This window comes from Osmerus eperlanus, chromosome 2, assembly GCF_963692335.1.
Source record: "Osmerus eperlanus chromosome 2, fOsmEpe2.1, whole genome shotgun sequence".
In the NCBI taxonomy this organism is placed as follows: Eukaryota; Metazoa; Chordata; class Actinopteri; order Osmeriformes; family Osmeridae; genus Osmerus; species Osmerus eperlanus.
This window is the reverse complement of record NC_085019.1, coordinates 10,072,046-10,091,443: the sequence shown is the minus strand read 5'-3', so window position 1 is coordinate 10,091,443 and position 19,398 is coordinate 10,072,046. Positions and strand designations below refer to the sequence as shown.

General features: G+C 42.5%; 2 protein-coding genes across 6 annotated transcripts in view; both read right to left on the bottom strand.

The window, feature by feature from the left end:
• Positions 1 to 247: 247 nt before the first annotated feature.
• On the bottom strand, positions 248 to 5,987 carry slc5a11 (solute carrier family 5 member 11). Of its 2 annotated transcripts, XM_062452541.1 has the most exons (15): positions 5,957 to 5,982; positions 5,522 to 5,593; positions 5,146 to 5,250; positions 4,811 to 4,870; positions 4,609 to 4,713; positions 4,378 to 4,483; positions 3,896 to 3,976; positions 3,464 to 3,669; positions 3,106 to 3,241; positions 2,842 to 2,949; positions 2,505 to 2,655; positions 2,225 to 2,393; positions 1,139 to 1,354; positions 626 to 800; positions 248 to 475 (listed from the first exon to the last, which is right to left on the bottom strand). In XM_062452541.1, the coding sequence occupies exons 2-15, from the start codon at positions 5,588 to 5,590 to the stop codon at positions 258 to 260; spliced, it is 1,905 nt and encodes a 634-aa protein (XP_062308525.1). In that variant the 5' UTR covers positions 5,591 to 5,593; positions 5,957 to 5,982; the 3' UTR covers positions 248 to 257. The 2 variants fall into 2 exon arrangements, with proteins under 2 accessions (XP_062308525.1, XP_062308517.1); XM_062452533.1 differs by having other exon boundaries at positions 2,225 to 2,655; positions 5,957 to 5,987.
• A 1,945-nt stretch (positions 5,988 to 7,932) lies between these two features.
• Positions 7,933 to 19,398, bottom strand: part of grid2ipa (glutamate receptor, ionotropic, delta 2 (Grid2) interacting protein, a) — a 29,480-nt gene continuing 18,014 nt past the window's right edge. Inside the window, exons 14-24 of one of the 4 annotated variants that reach the window (XM_062452383.1) lie at positions 17,256 to 19,241; positions 16,969 to 17,056; positions 16,248 to 16,337; positions 14,698 to 14,894; positions 11,537 to 11,692; positions 10,993 to 11,079; positions 10,773 to 10,902; positions 10,538 to 10,656; positions 10,208 to 10,372; positions 9,702 to 9,778; positions 7,933 to 8,601 (exon numbers count right to left, since the gene is read on the bottom strand). In XM_062452383.1, coding sequence (XP_062308367.1) covers positions 8,595 to 8,601; positions 9,702 to 9,778; positions 10,208 to 10,372; positions 10,538 to 10,656; positions 10,773 to 10,902; positions 10,993 to 11,079; positions 11,537 to 11,692; positions 14,698 to 14,894; positions 16,248 to 16,337; positions 16,969 to 17,056; positions 17,256 to 19,241 — 3,102 coding nt within the window. In that variant the 3' untranslated portion in view covers positions 7,933 to 8,594. Of the gene's footprint in view, positions 9,779 to 10,207; positions 10,373 to 10,537; positions 10,657 to 10,772; positions 10,903 to 10,992; positions 11,080 to 11,536; positions 11,693 to 14,697; positions 14,895 to 16,247; positions 16,338 to 16,968; positions 17,057 to 17,255; positions 19,242 to 19,398 lie in introns of all 4 variants that reach the window. The other 3 variants (XM_062452401.1, XM_062452408.1, XM_062452392.1) reach the window with 3 other exon arrangements.

The following is a 19,398-nucleotide window of genomic DNA, read 5'->3' as shown; positions in this document are numbered from 1 at the left end:
TTATGAAAGCATACACATGCTCCTCTCCCCCACTCTTCCTTTAATTATTTAAACCTTATTTTTGGGCTTCATGTCTCCTACTATTGTTTAGGAATAACAATAATCAGCAAACAGCTTTGCATCTGGTTTCCTATAATATAACTTGTAATAATATGGTTTAGAGTGATTACAAATATCTTTAAGTCCATAATCATTAACCATCTTCATAATTACAACAGTATTGATGTTTTTTTCCACAACAATACGAGAGTATCTCGTTAAGCCCAGTAGCTGATTATGAAGACTATCACAGAGAGACAGATGAGAAGATTGGAGTTGACCATGTTGCGAAGGCAGGGCTTCTCCTCTAGAGAAGACACAGTGTCCCTATGTGGAGGCGGGGCGTGCGGGGTGACCTCCCTCTGACGCTCCATCCCACACAGCCAATAGAGCGCCTTCGTCAACCTGGACTGGCTCCCCCCACTGGCTGCAGAGTCTGGGGAGAGGGGTAAGAGATATGCGTGTGCATGGGAACATGTTGGTGTGTAGGTGTCTGCTTTCATGCATGCAAGGTGTGTGAGATTTGAAGCTACCTGATTAACGTCAAAACAACACTGCTTCTGACAGAATCATCACAATGACCCACCTTTCCTTTCGTTGTGCACTTGTTCCTTCTGCTCCTGCTCCACCACGATGCTCTCCTCTCTGTCCATATCCATCTCCTCTGGAACCCTGCTCATCTCTTCGGTGCTCCTCACCTCTAGGTCCACCTTGGGCTCATCCACAGGGTCAAACCTGCTGAACCAGGTAAGGCGACTGATCTGTTTGACAAAGCCACATCTAGGATCAGTCATACAACAAACAGTATCCATCTACATGTCACTCAGCCCCGTCTCAGCTACTGCACCTACCAAACTTACAGGTCAATAGGTAAAGCTATGCTGAGGTAACAAACTTTATACTACACCAATTCAGGGTTGTAGTTGACAAGAACAAAACATTTCATTTTATTTTGATTTCCTTACTGATGGTATAAACATTGCTTTCATCAAGCCCACAAAAACTGTAGGAAAATATTGTTACTCATGATCTGATTTGGTGGATTTTATCTAAATTGCCCCTCAGTCAGACTCAGCGTCCCTCCCCAGGCCTCCCTCACCTGCTCCGGGCTGGGCTTCTCTGTGGCCAGGCTGACAGACACCACCACCAGCATGCAGAACAGAGACAGCATGGTGGAGAAGTAGAGGTAGTGGACGTCCTTCACCACCACAGGTCTGGTGTCCTCTTCGAAGCACAGGGGTACAGGATAGACGAAGTCCAGAACCATCCTTACACAGCCCACTAGCAGACCCAGGACAAGGCCCCAGAATGCCCCCTGTGGATGGAGGAGGCAAGGTTGTCACACATGCAAGAAAGCACAGAAGCATACATGCATAAGGCATGCTTAACTATTGAGGTATAAAATGTTGCTACGTATTATTTTGATATAATTAGATGTTAGCCATAATACATGTTCACTACACCCTACTGTACTGTACACACCCTACAGCAGGGGTCTCCAAACCACGGCCCGCCAACGCATTTGGACCGGCCCTCTGAACAATGTCAGAGACTTTTTATAAAAAAATCTTTTATATATATATTTTTTTAAAGTTTACACTGATTAATATGCATAAGTAAGTAAATGTTTTGATTTCAATAGCAATGAATATGAAAAAAGGATATTACGATAGTAATAATGCTCTTTTAATAGGCTATATATCCCTTGATATGTACGGATGTACTGTGCATATCAAAATAATAAACTAATCTAGCAAATACATTTAAAATCGTTATAAAATCTCCACAATAATACTGGTAGTCACTCCGGCCAGGGCTGTAATAATAATATATATTGGGGGGGACACAGCCCCCCCAACATTCGAATCTGGTCAAAATATCCCCCCCAATATATTTATATAAAAATATAAATAAAATATAAATGTGCTACACTACGACAGTCAACCAAATATACAAATAAATTATTTATTTTTTAAAGTTCTCAGGGCGGGACCCTCAGACTCCCCAGCAGATTTTGTCCCCCCCAATTTTGACTCCATGGCTACGGCATTGCTCCGGCCGATGTTATTTTCTGTTACAGACCGAACCGGCCCCACATTAAAGAAAGGAAAAATGATCTGGCCCTCGCAGAAAAAGGTTTGGGGACCCCTGCCCTACAGGGTAGGTTCGAGCTCCACACACTCACCTTTTCGTTGGTCCTCCTCCAGAAACAGCCAGCCAGGAAAACTATGGAGACTGGGGGCTGGAGGTACGTACTGATGGACTGGATGTAGATGAACAGTTGACCTCCCTGGCTGGCCTGGACCACAGGTATCCACACCACTGAGATCACCACCAGCACCAGCACAAAACTCCTACACACAAATAGAAGCACGTACACACACACACAGATGTATTTACCCTGTGAACATGTGTGTAAAATACTGTATGTCAAGGCTGTTCCGTGCACGTGGTGGCGTGTGCACCTGCCCACGATCATGAGCTCCCACTCGGAGGCCCTCGGTCGGAGATGCCTCCACAGGTCCAAGGTAAAGATGGTGCTGGAGCTGTTGAAGATGGAGGTGAGGGAGGACATGAGGGCCGCTATCATCACCGCCATCATCAGACCACGCAGACCTAACACACACACACACAAACAATTAAACACATAGCTGTGGTTCCTTAACTGTGTTAGATTGAGAGAGCTAGACAATAAAAGCTTTAGGCTAATAATTGTGTGTGAGAAAGACAGGAGAGAGGGAGAGAGAGAGAGTTAGAAAGATGGAGAAGGGGAGAGAGAGAGAGAAAGAGGGACCTCCTCACCCGAAGGCAGTAGCTCCATTACCAGTTTGGCGTAGGCAATGTCTGAACAGCCCACACTGTTCCCACACACCTTTTTACACACATCTGGGTCCCCACAAGCCACCTCGTCTGGACAGTAAACAACAAACAACTAACTTCAGATAGCTTTGGAGGAAGTCACACCATTGTTAAGCTGCTAATGAAACCAGTATTTCTGTTTGTCTGTATACTATGTCCAGTAAGCATGTGCCAAGTGTGTGTCAACATCATGGTGTCCATGACAACCTGGGTAGAGTATTCTGCTGATCATGCCAGGAAGTAGCATCATAAAGAAGGGCAGGATCTTGAGGTAGGCAGCCAATAGGGAGCCTCCTTTAGCATGGAGCAGGTTTTTAGCAGCCAAAGACCGCTGCACTATTACCTTAAAAGATAGAAATGGGACTATTACCTTGTATCTCATTATAAGGTATCACATTCTGACCCTCAACAAAGACTTTTAGGTGTTAAATTATATACATAATTATGTATATAATCAATCATCAATCATCATTCTTACATTCTGACCCTCACAAAATATTTTCGTAATCACATTCTCATGATAGTCTGATCCTTTCCAGCTGTGTAGTCTGTCTGTGACACTGACCTGGTCAGAGCACCAGTACCACATGGAGGGGATGGACATGCCTATGATGATGCCCGGCCAAGGCAGGTCAGAGGTCACTGGATCTCGGAACAGGTGGAAGGCGTCATCACGGGGGAGGCCGCAAGTGGTGTTGGGGACGCGTACTGAGGGGATGGCACTGGCATACCCCTCCAGGAGGCCGTTCCAGCCCCCCACCTCCACGAAACCTCCCCAGGTGAAAAAAAGAATCAGACAAAGCACACAATGTACTATACATACCATTTGTTCTAAAACAATAATTAAATCACTCAAGTCAAATAGTGTTAGCAGTCCATTAATTACAGGATTATATAATATCATGTGGTTGAACTGTATCTGGCTGGCAATCTAAATCATCCTCTTGAAAAAACAAGAAAAACACCAAGACCTTGTGAGTGTAACACAGAGACTCACTAAAGCCCATGAGACTGAGAGCTCCTATCAACATGATGCCAGTCTGGGCAGCATCTGTGTAGATGACTGCAGCCAGTCCACCTGAAACAACACACACACACACAGTACCTCGATAGAAGACACACAATAACAGACTATTGGCTGTTTCTTATTCCACTGGATAGATCGTAAACCCTACAGTTGACTGGTTCCGCAAATTGTGTATTTTTCCATTAAATAATCAAGTGAGAGAGATCTGGGGGAAACATAGAGAGAGAGAGAGAGAGAGAGAGAGAGAGAGAGAGAGAGAGAGAGAGAGAGAGAGAGAGAGAGAGAGAGAGAGAGAGAGAGAGAGGGAAAGTCCATAGTAATGGGATGAATACTGTTTCTGTGGCTCCACCGTTGCTTTGGCAATGTGAACATTTGTTTCTTAATGCTAATGAAGCCAATTGAATTGAATTGAGAGAGAGAGAGAAGAGTGTGCTGGGGATGCTGGGTGTCACCTGCTACAGTGTAGACAGCAGTGATGAGGAGCAGTACTATCACAGCAACGTAGATGTTCCACTGGAGGGCTTGCTGGATAAACACTGCTCCAGCATACATGTCCACCTGCAGGAACACACACACACACGAGACATGAGCAGCTCAGAGTCACAGTGCATCAACACCAGTGTTACAAAACATCATATTTTCACGTTTCAGACCAACGTCAGAGATGCCTCTATTTTACTCACCGATATTTTTGTGAAGATGTAAATAAATAAATACAAAATTGCTATAAATAATTGTATTCTTTTCCCCCCAAAACGCCTCTGCAAAAATTCTGGCATGGTTGTGACCTGCGAAAAAAGGTTTTACACCAGCATGTCACTATCGACTGTTTTATTAATATTGCCATATTTTAGAACTTTAAATGTAATGTCGTAAACCCCTCACCCCTGAGGCAATATAGATAGGCAGAAAGAGCCAGCCCAGAAGCAGCACCATCAGCATGCCCTGTTAATAGCACACACTAGCACTGAGTCACCTTGGGAACTGGAGTTTATTTATGACCAGAGGCCACAGAGAAAAACTCACAACATTTCAATTTGTATTTCATTTCAAACTGCTGCATGGCAACATGTACAATATTAAAGTTCTACTTAGCTGTATGACAAAAACAAAGTTTGCATTGATTTGCCAGCACTGAAGTATAAAGGAATCCTTCTCAAATGGTGAATATGCAGTTTCAGAATAAAACATGACCTCTTGATTTAGAGACCCAGTCTTACATTCCACTCGTACGCCACAGCACCGATACCAGCCGCTGCCCCTGACCCTGCCAGACCGATGAAGTGCCCGCTGCCAACATTACTGGCAAACAGAGAGGTGCCCACCTACAGCAGGATGGGAGAGAGACAGAGCATAGCAACTGTCAGAACAAGCCTAAATCCTTGCTCTGCTTCCATTTGTGCATACTGAAAGGGGAATCACAGCCACACTTCTCTGTTTTACCGCGTGTTGTGAACTTTCTGGACCATCTTAAGTGAAGAGATTGAATCACTCGTTTCCTTTGGCCTAAATCTGCAGACTGTCAGAAAAGAATCCTGCTCCAGGAAGCTAACATTTTTCACAGAACGTCCCCTGTCGGTCTTGAGTTTCACTCACCGGCCACCAGGACATGCTCTTTCCTGCCAGGAAGTAACCATCCACTGTGCTCCTCTTGGTCTTCCACATGGACTGGTGGAGAAGGGGAGTATGTCAGAGAAGCTCTGCTCTTCATAACGGAGAGTTTATAATTTTGTCCTATAAGCATATAAGTTGTAGTGCTACCAAATTTTGGTTTGACCAGATCTGACACCAGTAGGTTGGTAGTTTTACACAACTACATATACATACCCCTCTGACCAACATCAGTCATCAGCATGATGAGAAACAGCTCAACTTCATTGAGAAATGGCAGCACCCAACTCATGCCAGGTGCCATTTCCTTATTCTTTCCAAATTACAGTGATCAATCCATCAAGATCATCTCCAAATAGAAGCAATAAGGATTTGTGTTGAAAGACTTGGAACAGGGCTCAGGTTTATCTGCACACTTACCCACAGGCCCACAGCCAACACCAAGAGGAAGTAGACCACGAGTACCACAATGTCCACAACAACAAGGGTGGACTGTGGCCCTGGACCTCCAGTGGACGGGGTTGGGGGCAGGGAGGGGGCTGCACTGGTCCCCTGGCTGCTAGCCATCAGGTCTGCGGTTGCTAAAATTTCAGGAGGTGAATGTGTGTCTTCCACTGAGACAGGAGACAGATATTCTGTTGTTTATTTTCAACTGACGTCACATACTCCCAATATTTCATGATCAGACAGACTTTACCCTCAGTTGGTCTATTTTGAGTCAGTATATTGGCCAATCTCACTACTAATTAATGCTCAGGTTTGATGTAGCGTGTGGATGTGCGTCTGTGTGTCTGTGTGTTTGAGGCTACTTGGCTGCTACTTGGAGCAGACTGTGAGCATCTGTTATCTGACAATTAGTCTAACTGGGGGTTTCTACATCTGATAATAAGCAAATGTAAAAGTGTCTTGCTTATTATCAGATGTAGATAAGTGTGTTGAGTAATATTAACAGTGATAAACTGTCTTGATTGTTTACAATGATCAAAGTCAACATTTCCAAACAGTTTCAGAAATCCCACAGTAAGACTAATTGTCAGGTAACAGATGCTGTTCAAAACATACATAACATCTTAAATAAAGATGTCAGTATTTAAAGTTTAGTATTGTATACTGCTTGTATATTTTAGTTTTCTGTTTCTTCCCTTGTGTAAGAACACATTCATTCAATCCTTATTTTCCAATCACATGGGCAGTTATTACATTTTCCTCTCAGTGACAGGAATGAAAGCAAGTACAGTCCTGATGAGAAACAGTGACTTTAGGTTTAACTAGTAGTGTGTACCTTGCAGGAAATACACCTGATAGTTCTACTCTTGTACACAAATACTGACATCTTTATTTAAGATATATGTTTTGAACAGCATCTGTTACGTGACAATTAGTCTTACTGAGGGATTTCTGAAACTCTGTTTGGAAATGTTGACTTTGATCATTGTAAACAATCAAGACAGTTTATTACTGTTATTATTACTCAACACACTTATCTACATCTGATTATAAGCAAATGTAAAAGTGTCTCTTTTTTGTAAAAGACACTTTTACATTTGCTTATTATCAGATGTAGATCCCCCAGTAAGACTAGTTGTCTGGTAACAGATGCTTATCACTTACCTTGTTGGTAGACAGTAAAACTCCAGGTTTAATTCCAGATGGTTTGTCCTGATGTAATTTCACATGGTCAAAACCCTAGAGCATATCCAGTCTCACACATTAAGCACTAAGGGAGCTTTCTCGTTTCTTAATTCTCATCCAGAAAACACAATAAAGACGAAGGGATCAAACTCCATTCACACGTTATATATTACTACATACTGGTTAAAATGTCACCCAGTTTTATCACCACATTGCACCACACGTGCATGGCGTTAATGGGCAAAAAACTGTTGTTGGTTGAGTCGTCAACCAGCACAATTCCAGGGCAGTGAAATGCCCTGACACCTGAGTGGAGTATCAGTCCACATGCCTGTGTCTGCATGTGCCTGTGTGCTGGCTTGTAATAGCTGCATCAAGTGGTTTGGCTTTAGAAGGGAACAATACGATGTGCCAACCAACAGTACCATTCACAGGAAAGATAGTGGCAGATTTGTTATGTAGTTGTTCAAAATACAGTGCTGTCTAGATAGAATTTTCAGCATTCAAAAAATGGACATGTTACATCTCTACAACAAGCTAAGGTATTGGTTAATCTTGTATTGTTTTTCAGGAACAGGTGCATTTTAAAATCAGTTTAACTTGACATTTAAAGCACAGATGTGCAAGGTATTTTCCAATATTGAGTAAATTACCTTCTTATCAGTGCACCTCTACTAAGTGCAATGTCTTGATCATCATAGCACACATATTTACGCACACATGTCCTGATTGTCAAGTGTTTGATATACCCTTCACAACATAAAAAACATGCAGCAATTTATTTGTAGGTTAGGGTTGTATGTTATTGTGCTACACTCAATAGTTGTCAGTATTCTTACAATAAGAAACAGAAGACCCCTAATTTCTTAGGCCTTTATCGAACATAAATGATTTACTGAGTGTAGTCTTAAATGGATTTCAATCAAAAGAAAAGAGTATTGTAAGATGATGAACATCCCCACTGAGAACAGTAACAGAATAATGTATTAACAGCACAACATTGATTCCTATTGCTTTAAATGAATGATATTACATTTTTAGTCTTATAAATGTTCTACAAATTTCAGAGAAGCTATTAAACACTGAAAATACAATCACTTATCTGAACATGGTGTAAAAGATTTACCAACATTAGCTTGAAAATAAATAACCAAGTCCCTATTATTGCTTCATTTTCAGCCCATAGAAAATATACCAGTTGAGATGGACTGAGTCCCTTCTTTTTCAAAGTTCTTGGAGTACTTGAGAAACAATGGGCTGAAATCTGCATTGTTAGAATTCATTCAAATATCTGCAATAATAAAGTATGTCTACATATAAGTCCATAAAACAACCTGCAGTAAATCGTCAACATTGCACACTGCCCGTATAGACATTTCTGTATTAAAGCGGCACTCCTCAAAAGAGCCAAGTTTGTCCCTTGTCTTTAGACACTAAAATGGGTTTAAAGTGGGACAAAACAACGATTTAGGAATTGTTATACAATCACCTTTACAAAACACTGTGTAAACAATCCCAAACAATTGTATACTCACTTAAATAGGTGTATCATGAACATATATGTTTAAAATAAGAGTGTTCATTTAGACTTTTCATATACATTCAATGAGGTGGGTGTGGCTTACAAAAAATACAGAATATTTTCACAAATACACCGATAACCAATAACGGTGTTAATCTAACATTACGGTTTTGATGACCTTATTTCCTTATTTTCTATCTTAAAGATATGGGCAGCACTTTACATTAAGGTTACATTAGCCCCAAATCAGTATGTATAGTAATAACTTTGTAGTTACATAGGTTCTACTATGTAGTTACAACTACAAATTAGTGGTACAAGTTATTACAACTTGATACGGGGAGTAGGGGCTTTCCAGGGGGTAAGTGGATTGTTTTGGTAACACAACCTTCAACTGCCCCTTTATAAGATTCACTTACCCCAACACCCCTCCCCTATACTTCCTTCTTACACTTTTGTAATAACCTATACTGCAAACACTTAAGTCAATTTAATTTCACAGCAATTCCTATGCACTTCCAAGGTTTTTGCAACAAGTATTGCTATGTAGGGGCATGGTAATTAACGTAACCTTAATGCGGTGTTGCATAGATACTTAACTTTGATATTTTTGTGAAATTGCTCATAACCATATTTACAAAAAACATTTGGCCATTGCAATGACAGGCAGAGCAATTAAACAAATGCATTAGCTGTCATTGTTTTGTACTGTTCATTGAAAGGCTTTCTCAGTTGATGCTTATACTACTGCTATTTCCTCATAATTCATTGGCTGTATATTTACAACTGACTTTATTCCAAACTCAAGAGTTTTTTCCTTGCAATGGAAATTGCACCATTCTAATTCTGAACAGTGTTATTCACAGCCATGGGTTTAAAGATAGCTATTGAAGTCTAACTAAGAAGTCTAACTCAGACTCAGTCTCTACTGCAGATAGACATAAAAAAACAAAACATGATGTAGCAAGATGTGTGTGTGTGAGTGTGTGTCTGTGTGTGCAGCCTTATTACCAGGCTAGTGGAGAGGCCATTCGTGGACTCCTGGGGCTCTTCAGGCCCTCAGAAGTCTGGTGCTCGCTCAGTGCTCTCTGAAAGAAAGATGCAAAATAAGTAATTAAGCGAAGTAACCATATGATACTGTGATAAAGCAGGCAAGGAGTTTGCGTTTTGGGATGAAAGTGCATGACAACTTTACTTAGAAATAAACAAGATACAGACCAAAGGGCAAACGCCACACGGCCATCGATAACAAAACAAAGAACAAGACTTCACAACGAGGTCAGAGAAAACTCAGCTTATATAGCCATCCTAATAAGTAAACACAAAACAGGTGCGTTTAATATTCTGGTGACGCAGATCGGCGCTCAGACACCGTGTGAACCGTGACAGATACACATAGCTTCATGGTCACAGTATTTCAGATACAGTATAACGAATCAGAAAACAGAAACAATAGTTCTGAAAAGCCACGCACTCACAAAAACTTTCTGAATTATGCTCCTAGTTGGTTAACCCACCTCAAACTTGCTGATGAAGTCAGAGAAGATGCCAAAGAAGGCCTCTGTGTTGGTGATCTTGCCGTCCTCTCCAAAGAAGGATGCAGTCTTGGCAAACTCCTCCATGGCTCTCTGCTGGAGTGACTCCAGAGACTGGATTGCCGGGTGGCTGTTTTCCAGAAAAGTCTGATCAAACTGGGGTCAAGGTCTCAACATAAGAGGGCATGGACACTGTCTGGTGTTGCTGAGGGTGCATGTGTCCTAAATTTCTCTGACAGCATATCCCTGTACTGTGTAAACAGCAGAAGACACACACACAAACACAAACACACAGACGGACCTCAAAGATACACTCATGATGGCACTAAAGCGGTCTTCGGGGGTAGCAGGCATCTTCTGACAGGCAGATCTGATCTCCTGAATAGTGGTGTGAAGGTCGTTCAGGTCGGACGTGATGGTCTTTTGGTTCACTTCGGAGCGAGGGCAAGACCGAGAGAAAACGAAAGGGAGAGATAAAAACCAGTTAGTCATTGGTCAGTTACACAAAGATGACACAGCCACACACAGAAACACATGTTCTATCTACCCTTGGCTGCAAGCGGAACCATGGTGAGGTCCTTGGCAAAGTCAAGAACATCAGGGAAGTGGTGACACAATGACTTGACAAGGATGTGCAGAAAGGTTGACTTCCCATCCACCGTCTTTGTGGTACCGAGCTGCAGAGGAAAGGAAGGAAGATGGATAACATACAGGAACTATTATGCTTTAAATAATAATAATATCGGTGCCAACAGTATCAGTTTTACTTCAGTGAGGAAGTTGATCTTGAAGCCGGTGGTCTTGCCAGTCTTGGGCTGTCCGTTGTTAAGGTAGTTCCCCATTGCCAGCACAAACTGAAAGAAATATCGGACATAGAGAAGTAAGATGCTCGGTTATACAAAAGTCAAAATGAAACAACAGAATTAATCTCATAGTCATTACAGCCTTTTATTTCAGGGAAAATGCATACTGGCATCTTGTTTAGACACAACAAATCCATGTGTTATTTTAACCTTGCTCTTGATTTCACAAAAAGGTCCCATCGCAATGGTTTCTTTAAACAAAATATTCATAAGTATGTTTTGTAAAGAGTTGAATATGTGTAAAATGACTACTTAAAAACAGAGTAATTGAGTGAGAGCAATACATTATGGTGTTTCTTCTATTGACACAGCACCCATAAAAAATATATAACAGTATTGGTTTCTGATTCTAAGGTATTTTACACTCCTGAACAGTACCACATCATATTGCATTACATTCTTTTTTATAATTCTTTGATATTACTCAATGGACATTTTTGTATGGCACCTCCAGGATCTTGGCCAGTTTTTTGCTGGTCTTGAGTTCCACTGAGGCCTTGTAGATGCAGTCGTACCCTCCTCTCATCTCCTCTGTCTTTTCCTGCAGGGAGCACTTGAAATGCAGGCTCTGCAGACGGGTTTTATACTCTGGTACAGATAACATCTGTGGTGTTGACAAAAGCAGAACACAGGAACCCTTACAAAAAAGAAGTATACTTCAAGTTTATTTTGTAAGTATACTTAGTATAAAAAGTATACTATTATCATGTTACTTAAAGTATACTAGCAGTGTACTTATTTACTATTTTTTGTACTAAGTAAACTGAATTGGCCCACTTTTTAGGTCACTTAGTACACTTTAAAGTACACTTAGTGTATTTCAAGGTTTACTTTTGAATACTGTAAAGTAGCCTGTGTAGTGCACTTTCAGTTCATCAAGTATACTTCCTAAAGTACTCCAAAGTATACTTTGGAATACTCTAAAGTAGCCTGTGTAGTGCACTTTCAGTTCATAAAGTATACTTCCTAAAGTACTTAAAAGTATACCTTGGAATACTCTGAAGTAACCTGTGTAGTGCACTTCCAGTTCATGAAGTATACTTCCTAAAGAGCCTCAAAGTATACTGGGCAATATTTTTAAGTGCACTTTCAATTAATGTAAGTACTTCAAGATTATACTCAAATAAAATTTTACTAATACTTACTAATGTATTATAATATTTAGGAGACCCTCAACGCCTCAGATTATAAATTACTTAGCGATTGCAACGTTTCACTGCAATTTCTGAGCAGAAAGAAACTATTCACTGCGTAAGCTTTGACAGTTAAAGAATCCAGCTCTTCTTATCAAACGTAACAGTAATTTAACTCATGGTTACAATGGTAAACCACCACAACAATGACCACGCAACAAAACACTACATTCTAAGCAGACACATTTAAAAAACGAAATTCATGAAGTTACATTTGTATTTCGAACAAACGGCAAACTTCAGCAAATGTTAACACTATTTACCGCCTTGCATCATGGGAATTGACCATCCAATGAGCCACGCTATCTTCATTTTTTCACGTCGTTATTTAGTTCTTCAGTCAGTTTGACAGTTTAACCTTCAAATGCATAATGCAACCCTTCTGTCTGCTTCGTTCTCAAGTAGCTTTTTCTTTTTTTCCATTAATACTCCAATTGATAATTATTAGTGTAAGATTATAGGGCTTCAGAATGTTTTGGCAGTAATTAAGGTTACAGCTTCAGTACCAAAAAAGATTCAATGTGCAATGCATAATAGATTTTCATAGACATGAATAATTAGAATGAGATGGATCTAAAAAATTTAACCTGTAATGTACTTTAAAATTATTTTGACTGTTTTTGCTGTATAATAATAGAAAACGTACATCCTACTCCAGAAGAAATGTATACCATTTTCTGTTTCTAAGCATACTTCTTAAAAGTATATCAAAAGTGAACTATTTTCAAAGCATACTTATAAGTATATCAAAAGTGAACTATTTTCTAAGTATACTTCTTAAAAGTATATCAAAAGTGAACTATTTTCTAAGCATACTTCTTAAAAGTATATCAAAAGTGAACAATTTTCAAAGCATACTTATAAGTATATCAAAAGTGAACTATTTTCTAAGTATACTTCTTAAAAGTATATCAAAAGTAAACTAGAGAGGGTACAATTTCTGGGGAAATTGTAGGGTGTGCTTGCTTGCGTCGGTTGCACAGGGGTCCGTTTTTTAATGACATTTTTACAACTGATATTTCTGTATTGTCAGTAACAACGCAAAATGCGATATAGCCCTGTGTGGAGAAGCTGCCCCGGTAAATTGTACTACTACGGTACAGTACTAGACTACTGCTGTGTTCGTCTCGGTAGCGATTGCGTTGGTTGAATTGGATTTAACGTTCCGTTGTACGGTTTAGGCTGAAATTAATTATTTTCATGAACAGATTGACAAAGTTTAGGCTGTGGCAATGAAGTTCAGGTTAGTAGTTAGATAGACTTTTGATTTAAGTAAGGGGAGTGCCGAACATGTTCTGTCACCGTTTGACTTCCTACAGCTGTGTAGATGTTTTTGTAGTGTCTCGCGTAGGCTACAGCGTTGCAGTGATACACTGGATTGAAACAACAGGTAATGATAATTTCACCCACAAATCGTTTACTTGTAATCTAATGTCATAATAAATCCTACAACGAAAATGTATATGTGAGGAATGTTTATTTTAACGATTGAAAACAGATACATCATAGACCACTGTAGTATGTGTTGCCCGGGCAACACAGGCTAACGTCATGATGCTAATACTTCAGTGAAATAGTAGACTACTGTTTACGAAAGTAGATGTACTTCCTTAATAATATCAGCTTATATTGTACATTACACATCACAATTGTGTGTCATATCACAAAGTAAAATGAGTAAATAGTTATCACCCTGGCCTCTTTGCTTGTGGCGTTTCTGCAGCTGCCTTGCAGTAAAGCTATAGTTAGCCTAGCTATCCCCCAAGTTAACAGATGCGAAACGAATGTTCTGCCAAAGGTAGTCACGCGTGTTTTCGTGACGTTAGTGACGTAGTGACGTTAGTAACGTCAGTGACTGTGGCTAGCAAATTAGCCACCGTTAGCTTCACTTTTCGCCACAAAAACGTAACTTCAGCCTAAACCATGCAACGGAACGTAAATTCCAATAGAAGCAACTCAATCGCTACCAAGACGAAACTTTTGACACCTACGTTGTCTATGTAGGCCAAATATTGACTGAGTTTTAGGGGGGCAAAAAGAAATAAAAATAATAATAATAATAATAATATATATGTGAGAGAACAAAGGTTGTGCTCTCGCCGAAGGCTTGAGCACACCCAACTATTTTCTAAGCATACTTCTTAAAAGTATATCAAAGTGAACTAAAAGTGTACTATCCATATTTTAGTATACTTATAGTATACTTTAATATACTTCTTTTTTTGTAAGGGAAAGTATAAACACACCCACAGTTACAAAAGTAACCAATGACTGATCCCTCACACTTACACTCAAAACCCTGACACCAAAATGTCCTATAACCATAAAAATGTGTGGCCCCTCACATCCAGCATGAAGACATTAACCCAGCGCCACCACCCCTCACCCTACAACCCCCAGCAGAGAGCCCTGGTACCTGCAGTACAAACTGGTCTGGTTCACTCAGTTTGCTGGGCTCCTGTCTGTACTGCTCATACTGCTTGACCTCCTCTGCGTCTGGGGCGTACAGCAGCAGCTGCTTGATGTGGGCAGGCTCCAGCCTATCTGTGGACATGGTCATCAGAACCTGCCGAAGTTCACCCGGCGACAGCTTCAGGTGGGCAATCAGGATAGCTGGGGGTCAAAGGTCCTTGTTTGAAACTTTATCCATCAGTCAAACTCGTTTCCCATTGCATTGTATCGGGGACATAGTACTATATGGCAGAGGTCATTATCGTAAAGGTGCAGATTTGAAAAACAAATGGATTGGCCAAGTTGTGTAGTTGGATGACAAGTTTACAGTTTTTCTCAATTGCTAAAACACTAAAACCCATTGGCTGAACAAAGTTCTCAGTTGCTTGAACTCATGTAGCTAATTGTGCAGTCTGTTGTCAATACCTTAAACCATTTCACATGGTAAAACACAATTTGCAGATCTCACATAGACTTTTCAGCAAAACTTTAAACACATTCTCATTCTCAAAACACATTCTGCACTCTGATGCACATGTCATCCATACTGGTAAACACAAATGGCAACAATCAAATACAAATAGAGAAAACATGTCATTGACAAAACACAACCACTCAAAATTGATTTAACTTTTTTCAAATGATGTGACACAACCAATATAAGCCAGTTCAGAGAGCAAACAGGTTGTTGAAGGTGGGGAAATATTGCCTGTGATGTCGACAAAGTGCTCTGGCCTGACCCAGCCCAAAGACAAGAAGAAGCACATTGATCACATGTTTACTCCTTAGATTGTTGTCCCTTTTACTGTAGTATTGTATTCTGTAGTACAGTGCATTGTAGGCTGTATACTGTACAATGAACAAATTGTATGGCCCTGAACATTGTGCTTTCCATTTGTTACAGTAACAGTACTGACTGCTCAATAGATTTTGACTGGTTGCAGGTTCATATCAACAAAAAACAAGAGTGAGTTGTGAGTAGTGAGAATTAGGGTACAGTACTGTATAGGGGTACAAGGAGGAGAAAGAACAAAAAAATTGCTAAGAGCAAAGCAGAGTAGTAATTTCTGATACATTTTGAGCTACTATGATAGAACATGTTGTCGTTCATCAAAAGACAATGACGGATAAATATGAAATTTGTTTTGAGATTACGTAAAAATGAGAGAACTTCTTCTTGAGAACTATATGTTTTGAACAATGTGTTTTCAATTTTTTTGTGTATTGTTTACCGACTGCTTAGTAGTGTATATCATTTTGATCACTTTGTTTATGATTTGAGAGCAGTGTTTGATTTTGAGCACAGGTAAAACTGTTTTGAGGCGAAAGTTTCATTTTGCAAGAGAATTCAGAGGTTTTGTAAATAGTGCTTGAAGATGAGGTTTTGTGTTTACAGTTTTGAGAAAATGGGTGACTGTTTGAAGAATGTGTTTTAGCAATTGTGAAAAACTGTAACAGCAGCAATTACGCATGAAGCCCACTCTGTTGAGTAGGCTCAACAGCAGCAGTACTCACATGCGTTGTAGGCCTTCTTGTGGGAGAGAATCTCCACAACATCTTTCTTCTTAAATGACTCAGGCTGAGGGGTGAGCTCTGGAAGAGAAACTGATATACAACATTACAGAGTTAGGACAGGAGGTCCTCTGTGAGAGGGAGGGACAGAGAGAGAGAGAGAGAGAGAGAGAGAGAGAGAGAGAGAGAGAGAGAGAGAGAGAGAGAGAGAGAGAGAGAGAGAGAGAGAGAGAAGGAGGAAGAGACAGAGAGAGGGAGGAAGAGACAGAGAGAGAGAGAGAGAGAGAGAGAGAGAGAGAGAGAGAGAGAGAGAGAGAGAGAGAGAGAGAGAGAGAGAGAGAGAGAGAGAGAGAGGGGCGGGTAAAAAGAAAGAGGAAACAGGGAAGGGAGAGAGAGTGGTGGGCAAGCTAGCACTGATGAACAGTGAAGTGTGTGTAAAACAGTATTTCTTTCACTATTTTAAGTTTATGTGGGTCGGAAGACTTAAATGGGTCAGAGAAGTGCCTGAGGCTGAGTTGTCATTTGTCAAAGGGACCACTGATCAAAAGCTTTTAAAGACCGCAGTGGGTCTGACATGAAGTGTACTCACAGTTGGCAGAAAAAAAGTGAGTCACGTAAAATGTGTGCTAACACAGATCACCCACACATTTTCAAAAAGATACACACTCATAAACACACGTACACCCACATGTGCACACACACAAGTGGGTATAATTGTACTCACTAGGGTTCTTTTGGGTCCCAAAGTGAAGCTCCAGGTCCAGATACTTCACCATGTCATGCAGTTTGTCATAGTCTGAATCCTCACCTAACTGGAATAGGTATTTTATATATTAGGATTAACATCTCAAAGGTTATGTAAAAATATGTGAATATAATGCAAAAAAGATAAAATGTCTACAGTATATCAGGGGTAGTAACCTCTTCAGTGTCTCCCAAACTGCCCTCTGCATTCTGCCCCAATCCCTGCCACCCTTCTGTTCATGCTCATTATGCCCCCACCCATCTCACCTGTCCCCAGATGGTGCCCTCTGACTTCTCCACCTGCTCCCAGCGCAGCCTCTTCACACTCATGTGATTGGAGTCCATCCTCTGAGGGGAGGGGCGGGGCAGAGGGGGCGGGGAGCAGGGAGGGGGCAAGGGTGGAGGGGGCGGGGGCCCCAGGTGATCTGACGGGTCAGAGAGAGAGTGGGTGAGTGACTGGGGCTGGGGTTGGCCGTGGTGGTGGGACTGGGCCTGCAGGACGTGCTGGGAGGGCTGGGACTGAGGACGCGGCTGGTTGGAGGGGTGGACGTGGTGGGTGGCCGGATAGGGTTTCTGGGGCTGGAGGGGCTGGAAGGTGGAGAGGGAAAGCTGCTGGGGCTGGAGGGGTTGGAAGGTGGAGAGCAGGGGCTGGGGCCGGTGGGACGGCTGGGGTGAGTGGATCAGGTGGATCTGGTGGTGGTGCTCAGACGGAGGGGGCTGGGGGGTGATGTGGTGGATGTGGTGGATGTGGGGGGTGGGGTGGCTCTGCTGGACAGAGAGGGGGCGCTGGGGAGAGGGCTGGGTCTGGTGAGGGTGGTGTGCCTGGTGGATCTGCTGATCCTGGGGTCTCCCTTGAGGAGATGTTGGAGCCTGATGACCTTGATGACCCCTTAGGCTCTTCCGACTTTGGTGGGGCTGACAGTGGGTCTCTTGGTTGACGTGAGCGGGGAGAGAGGCCGGTTGATCCAGGTGGATCTGGTGAGCTTGGTGGAGGAGCTCTGTGGAGGAGTGGTGGGCTTGGGGCTGGAGGCTTTGGTGACTCTGGTGAACTTGGTGCAGGAGCTCTGTGGAGGAGTGGTGGACTTGGGATTGGAGGCTTTGGTGACTCTGGTAGATGCCCTCAGAGTACTGACTCTGACCAGGGTGGTGAGGAGATGTGGCAGAACGAGGATGATGGTGACGGTGGTGAAGGCTTTGCTGGCTTTGTTGCTGTTGCTGTTGTTGTTGGAGCTGCAGCTGCAGCTTTAGTTGTTGTTGTTGTGCTTGTTGCATCTGGTACAAAGGGTGGTTGGCTTGCGGGTGGGCGGAGTCTGGAGAAGGGAGCGGGGGAAGGGATTGGTGGAGCTGCTGGAGGAGGTGTGGTGAGTGGGCTGACTGGTGCGAGGATTGGGTCGGCAGCGACTGGTGTCCTTGGTAGATTTGCTGCTCCTGGTATGCTTGGAGTTCCTGGTAGGCTAGTTGCTCTTTGAGGGTTTGTTGCTCTTGGTAGGCTTGCTGTTGCTCTTGGTAGGCTTGTTGTTCTTTGAGTGCTTGTTGCTCCTGGTATATTAGCTGCTGCTCTTGGTAAGCTTTCTGTTCCTTGTAGGCTTGTCTCTCCTGATAGGCTTGTTGTTGCTTTTGGTAAGCTTGTTGTTGTTGTTGTTCCTGGTAGGCTTGTTGTTGGTCTTGATAGGCTTGTTGTTGGTCTTGGTAGGCTTGTTGTTGGTCCTGGTAAGCTTGTTGTTCCTGGAAGGCTTGGTCTTCGTACGCCTGCAGATCTTGGTACACCTGTTGTTCTTGGTAAGCCTTCTGCTCCTGCAATGCAGCGTGGGCCAGCAAGTCCTCCCGGGTAGGGAGCACCTTGTGAAGCGACTGCCTTTTCGTGGGTGGGTTTGAGCGAGGGGGCGGGGGCGGCGGCGGGCCCTGGTGGCGGCGCTGTGAGGGTAGGTGTGCTCTGGGAGAGTGATCGGGGGTGTAGGGGAGCGAGGTGGGCTGCTGCAAGGGGGACTGCCGCTGCTGCATCGGCGGGGGGGGAGGAGGAGGGGGCGGGTCGTTGAACTGGACGGGCGGGGGCGGAGGCGGGGTCAAGGGCGGCGGGGGGATGTGCTCGGAGGACGAGGAGTAGGTAAGCGAGGACGCGTCCTCTCCGCTGCTGCTGTGCGCCTCGCTGGGACTGCTCAGCTCTGGGGGCAGGAAACCCCCGTCCTCTTCATCGTCCATGCCCACCTCGTCATCCTCCTCCTCCTCGTCTGGGAAGCTCATCTGGACAATATCCTGGCATTACCACCAAACACATTCGCATTAAGGCTTGGGGGGTTCAGTCTTAGCTGCTTTACAATCTTAGCTACTGTACGGTAATGTGTGCATGTAAATAGATACAATTCTCAAAGGTTCTCAAGGATAAATACCAAACACTATACACATTTGTATT

Bases quoted from the DNA above. Each gene is read 5' to 3' on its own strand.
- slc5a11 (XM_062452533.1), bottom strand. From the start codon at position 5,590: ATGTGGAAGACCAAGAGGAGCACAGTGGATGGTTACTTCCTGGCAGGA. The intron at 4,484-4,608 runs GTGAGTAAAATA...GTGTTCCTGCAG, and splicing joins ACATCTTCACAAAAATATCG to GTGGACATGTATGCTGGAGC. The intron at 2,656-2,841 runs GTGAGGAGGTCC...TGTGTGTGTTAG, and splicing joins AATGGAGCTACTGCCTTCGG to GTCTGCGTGGTCTGATGATG.